Source organism: Neomonachus schauinslandi, chromosome 12, assembly GCF_002201575.2.
Source record: "Neomonachus schauinslandi chromosome 12, ASM220157v2, whole genome shotgun sequence".
NCBI lineage: Eukaryota > Metazoa > Chordata > Mammalia > Carnivora > Phocidae > Neomonachus > Neomonachus schauinslandi.
The window spans coordinates 99,408,640-99,414,015 of record NC_058414.1 but is presented as its reverse complement, the minus strand read 5'-3'; the positions used below and the strand labels follow the sequence as shown (position 1 = coordinate 99,414,015).

The 5,376-nt window shown below is 57.6% G+C and overlaps 1 protein-coding gene across 1 annotated transcript; it reads left to right on the top strand.

Moving 5' to 3' along the window:
- The first annotated feature begins 248 nt into the window (after nt 1–248).
- GIMAP6 (GTPase, IMAP family member 6) lies at nt 249–5,140 on the top strand. The gene is made up of 3 exons (XM_021692844.1): nt 249–500; nt 1,775–1,859; nt 4,245–5,140. Exons 1-3 carry the CDS (start codon nt 327–329, stop codon nt 5,036–5,038), a joined length of 1,053 nt encoding a protein of 350 aa, XP_021548519.1. The 5' UTR covers nt 249–326; the 3' UTR covers nt 5,039–5,140.
- The last annotated feature ends 236 nt before the right edge of the window (nt 5,141–5,376 follow it).

The window sequence follows — 5,376 nt, the reverse complement described above, 5'->3', positions numbered from 1 at the left end:
GAAGCGGGAACTCACACAAAAGGGAGATCCGTGAAAAATCATTCCCCTGGCACAAATTTCCTGGAGCATCTGTTGCTTCTCCCTAAGCCTCTGAGATCTAGTTGTCCTCGTACAGGATCAAAATAATAACAACACCGGTGTTCTTGTTTTTCCCGTTCACACTACCAAAACCGCAGACAAAATGCAAACGGCACATCTTCTGACTGAGGAGGGCCTGGCCTGCGTGTTCCCATTCACTTCCTGTTCCCCCCACAGCCCACAGCTGCTCTTTCAGGGCAGTTCTGGAGCTGAGCTTTCTCATCCCAGTTTGCTGAAAAATATAAGCCATGTCCTTTCTCTGTTCCTACGCGGTGGACACTTTCCTCTACCTCCTCCACTCATGGTCCGCAGAAGCCTGCGATGTGTCGGCCCCAAAAGGAAAAACAAAGAATTCACAAGAGCACATGGCCCCAGGAGACAGAAAACATCGCCATTCCTCTTGCCCAACAGCTGACAGAGTGGTAAGTCCGAGTGTGAGGGGAGCGTGTCTGTGTGCCTGGGTGCTGCGTGTGTGTTTGTGTGTGTTTATATATTTGTGAGTACATGTGTGGTAATGCTTTGAGTGTATGTTTGTGAGTCTGTTTGTATGTTTGTGACTGTGTGGATGTGTGTTGTGTTTGTGACTGTGTATGTTAGTGGGTGTGGGATTGTGTTGTGTTTGTGAGTGTGTAGGCGTGTGTTGTGTTTGTAAGTGTGTGGGTGTGTGTTGTGTTTGGGAGTGTGTGGGTGTGTGTTGTGTTTGGGAGTGTGTGGGTGTGTGTTGTGTTTGTGAGTGTGGGTGTGTGTTATGTTTGTTAGTGTGTGGGTGCGTATTGTGTTTGTGTGTATATGTTTGTGAGTGTGGGTGTGTGTTGTGTTTTAGTGGGGTGTGTGTTGGGTTTGTGAGTGTGTGGGTGTGTGTTGTATTTGTGTGTATATGTGAGTGTGGGTTTGTATGTTTGTGAGTGTGGGTGTGTGTTGCGTTCCTGGTTGGAGGGACATGGTCCTACTTTGCACAGAGGACTAGGAGTTGCTCTAGAAAATGTCATAAAGTGTGTTGGAATCTCACAGGGGAGGAGATCTCAGGGACGTTTAGCTCAGGCCCCGCACTCACACTTACGGGAACACTAGGGCCCCAGGCAGTGTGGCCATCGTAATGATGGCGGTTGGAGAGGAGCACTGAGGTCCCCCGGCTCTCAGCGGGACCCTGCCCCCCACCCGAAGGCCCCTTCCCTGTCGTCCTCACCGCAGAACCCGGCCACCCACCTCTTGCCCTCCGCAATCCTCACTGCCGAGCCTTCCGCACAGGTCAGGCCTGGACTGTTCTTTTGGCCCAAGACTCCTGGGACTCCCCCTGCCACGCCAGGCCAGCTCCCCGCCACAACTGCCTGCCCGTGCCCTCCACATCTTTCCACCGCTCTCAGGACCCAGGATCAGACCTGCCTCTGCTCTCTGCTCCTTTCCGTCCTCACAGAACAGCTCCAGGTCCCTGTCTATCCAAATGCCACCCACTCCTGAGCCGGCAGGGCCACTCACCTTTCTCCATGAAGTCTCTTAGAATGACAGTAGAGACCACAGTGGTGGGAGCGGGGAGAGAGGAGAGCAAAGGAAGTGGGGTCCCCCCAGACCCCCTCCCCCTCTCTTCATTCAGGCTGCTCCCCCTCAAAGCAATGCTTCTGGCAAGAGAAAGGCAAAAGTCAGGTGCCTCTTAAAACTCTGTTGAAAGCCTACTAAGACATATTATGATCTTCTCTAGCCAGAGGAAGAGGAACTCGAACGTATTCTCGAGGACAATCCTGCAGGAGCGCTGTGTCAGGATCCTAGACGAGACGTTTTAGGAGGTAAACTACTTTCTAGCAGAAATGAACGTGAGTGGGGTGTGGATGGGGACGTTCGGGGAGCGGGCGGTGCGCTGGGACAGGCAGCGGGGCTCACCCCGGCCAGAGATGTGCCCACCTGGGCCGCCGTCCGAGGGCCTCTGGGTTGGGGCCCTTCTCTACTGCAGCCAAGTAAGAGGGAAAGGTCCCTGAGAGGCGGAGCAGGCGCAAGGAAGGGGAGACACAGTGCTCGTTGCCCCCTTTACTAACTCTCTGTGCCAGGCCCGAGGAAAAGGGTCCGTGCGTTCTGGGCTTTCGTCCCCAGGAGGGATGTGCCGATGCTCAATGTGACCAAACGGCTCACCCGGGCCTGAGGCTCTGAAGCCAACAGACCCTGTGCCGGTGCTTGGCTGGAGCCCACGTGAGAGCTCTTGGGGTCGTAGGGGCTGCAGAGCACCATGGGGACAAGCAGGTGTCCTCGGCCGACCGCTGCCTCAGAACCGGGCTTGGCCTTCTCACGGGGTCCTGTCCCCCCAAAAGCTATTGCATCAGGGTCAGGCGCGCAACTTCCGAGGGCTCAACATTGCCATCTAACCTGGGGAGACGGAATCTGGGAATGCTGGAAATCCATCCATTTTCCTGGCCAGCAGAAATTATTTGTGATTCATTGTGTATTTTAACACAAACGGCTTTTTTTTTTTTTTTTTTTTTTATTACAAACCCCAATGGCCGGCGGCCCCGGGAGAGAGCCTTTTTAATAAACCACATAAGAAATCTGCCTGTAGGGGCGCCTGGGTGGCTCAGTTGGTTAAGCGACTGCCTTCGGCTCAGGTCATGATCCTGGAGTCCTTGGATCGAGTCCCGATTCGGGCGCCCTGCTCGGCGGGGAGTCTGCTTCTCCCTCTGACCCTCCCCCCTCTCATGTGCTCTCTCTCTCATTCTCTCTCTCTAATAAATAAATAAAATCTTTAAAAAAAAACAAAAACAAAGAATTCTGCCAGTAGAAGCGCTAACACCTGATTGACCTTTTCATGCCGCAATCAAGGTTAACTGTTACTTGCAAAATCCTCCCCAGAGCTCAAGTGATAGGTTTCAAGGCCAGCGGTGTGCTTGGGCTCCAGGCTTGCCCGGACAGGATTGCTGTCGCTGTCCGGCTTTGCATTGGCTAGGAGGGCACGGAGGAACCTTCCACTCTCCGTGCTCCCTGGAAGCTCCCACCCACTCACCCACGTTGCCTTCAAGCCCGCTGGGGGCAGCCGGAGGGAGCCAAAGCCACTCCGTCCGGATAGGCAGCGGGGCAACAGCAGAAAAGCATGCCGTTGCTCAGGAGAGTCCGAGGAAGACGGGGCCCATCCTGCCTTCAGGAGGACGAGGGCTCTGACACGGAGACACATCAGTCACTTCAGTGGGGAACAGACCTGGAAACCAGCTATGACTTGGCATTGCTCTGTGTGCTCTGGGTCTGGGATCTGAGAGGCCCGAAAGGAACCTCCCTCCTGTCCCTCGGCCCCAGGTGTGTCTGGGAATCCTGACACTGGGCTTCTCCATATTAAGTGGGCATCTCCCGGTCTTTTCTCTCTGCTCATGGTTCTGATATTCTGTGGGGTGAGAATGTCCAGCCCAAACTTTCAAGGTGATGCGGTCAGTTGCCTCGGAGGGAAGACAGAGACACAGAGGCCACATACTTTTTCTCTTCCTTCTCTTACTGAGAAGGATCTGCAATCAGGGATATTCAGCAAAGCTCAGGGTCCCATATTCATGCTGGGCTAACTCCCACCTGGGTGAGAAGAGACGGCCCTGAGAAGGGGTTCGAAAACCTCCCCACCCGGCAATCTGCCTTCTGGGTAGATACCCAACACAGTGGAGAGCAGGGACTCAGAGACATTTGTACTCTAAGGTTCATGGCCGCACCATTCACAGCAGCAAAGGGCGGAAACAACCCAAATGTTCGTGTATGGCTGTGAATCAACAGAAAGTGCTCTCTCCCTACAGTGGGGGTATTATTCAGCCTTCAAAAGGAAGGAAATTCTGACCCGTGCTACAACATGGATGAACTGGGAAACACTAGGCTAAGCGAAATAAGCCAGACACAGAAAAGCAAACACAATTACAACTTGGGATGACGAAAACATTCTTGAGATGCGCAGTGGACATGATTGCACAACACTGTGAATGTCCTGAGCGCCACTGAGCTGCACGCCTCAAAATGAGTACAGTGATAAATTTTATGTCATAGTCGATATTTTGTATATTGTGCCTTTGCCACAATTCAAAAAGCAACCCCCAAAAAGGCAAGACAGACCGTGAGCCCCCGCCGGTCTCGGGTGCAGAGCCGGGTCTTCGGCGCTCCCACCCGCACCGGGCACGGCTCTAACCCCAGCTCCCTGTGCTTTGTCTCGGTGCTTCTAGGCCTGGGGGAGGACCCACGGAGTCCGCGGACCCTGAGGCTGCTCCTGGTGGGCAAAACGGGCAGCGGGAAAAGCGCCACCGGAAACAGCATCCTGGGCCGGAGAGAGTTCGAGTCTAAACTCAGCGCTCAACCGGTGACCCTGACCCTCCAGCGGGGCAGCCGCGCCTGGGCCGGGCGGGAGCTCGAGGTGATCGACACCCCCGACATCCTGTCCCCGCGGGCCGGGCCGGAGGCGGCGGCAAGGGCCATCTGCGAGGCGGTGGCCTTCTCGGCGCCCGGGCCGCACGCCGTGCTCCTGGTGACACAGCTGGGCCGCTTCACCGACGAGGACCGGCAGGCCGTGCGGCGCCTGCAGGAGGCCTTCGGGGTGGCCGTCCTGGCGCACACGGTGCTGGTGTTCACGCGCAAGGAGGACCTGGAGGGCGGCTCGCTGGAGGAGTACGTGCGGGCCACCGACAACCAGCACCTGGCCCGGCTGGACGCGCTGTGCGCGCGGCGCCACTGCGCCTTCGACAACGCGGCGGCCGGCGGCCGGCAGGAGGCGCAGCTGCGGGAGCTGCTGCAGATGGTGGACGGCGTCCTGTGGGAGAACGAGGGCCGCCCCTACAGCTACCCGGCCTGCCGGGACTCCCAGCAGCGCGGCCTGCTGCGGGCCGCGCGGGAGACGCCGATCAGCCGCGGGCAGGGCTCCGACGGGGCGCCCCTCCGGGAGCCCCTGCTGGAGGGACTGTGCCGGTTCCAGAAGGAATTCGAGAAGGCGCACAGACATCTGCTGAAGAGCGCGCCCATCTGAGCTTCCGCTGGACCGCGGCCCCTGGAGCCCGCTGCCAGCCCGTCCCCTGCTCTCTCCATCCCCGGGGCTCACTGGCCATCCCAGGCTCCTGGGGGGGGGGGGTCCGGGGCGCCGAGAGGCGGGTGCGTTCCCCAGTTCCCCGCTCGCACCCCGGGGCCCTCATCAGCCCTTCCAGGGAGCCCGCAAAGGAAGCAGTTGGATGACTTAAACGCGGCCGGGAGTAGCCTGCCTGCTGGGGGGGCGGGGGGGGGAACCTCTGCAACACGGGGGTGTCCTTTTGGAGGGCTGCTCCTACAGACAGGGTCCCTCAGAAGCCACCTGCGATTGGGGAAGAGGGC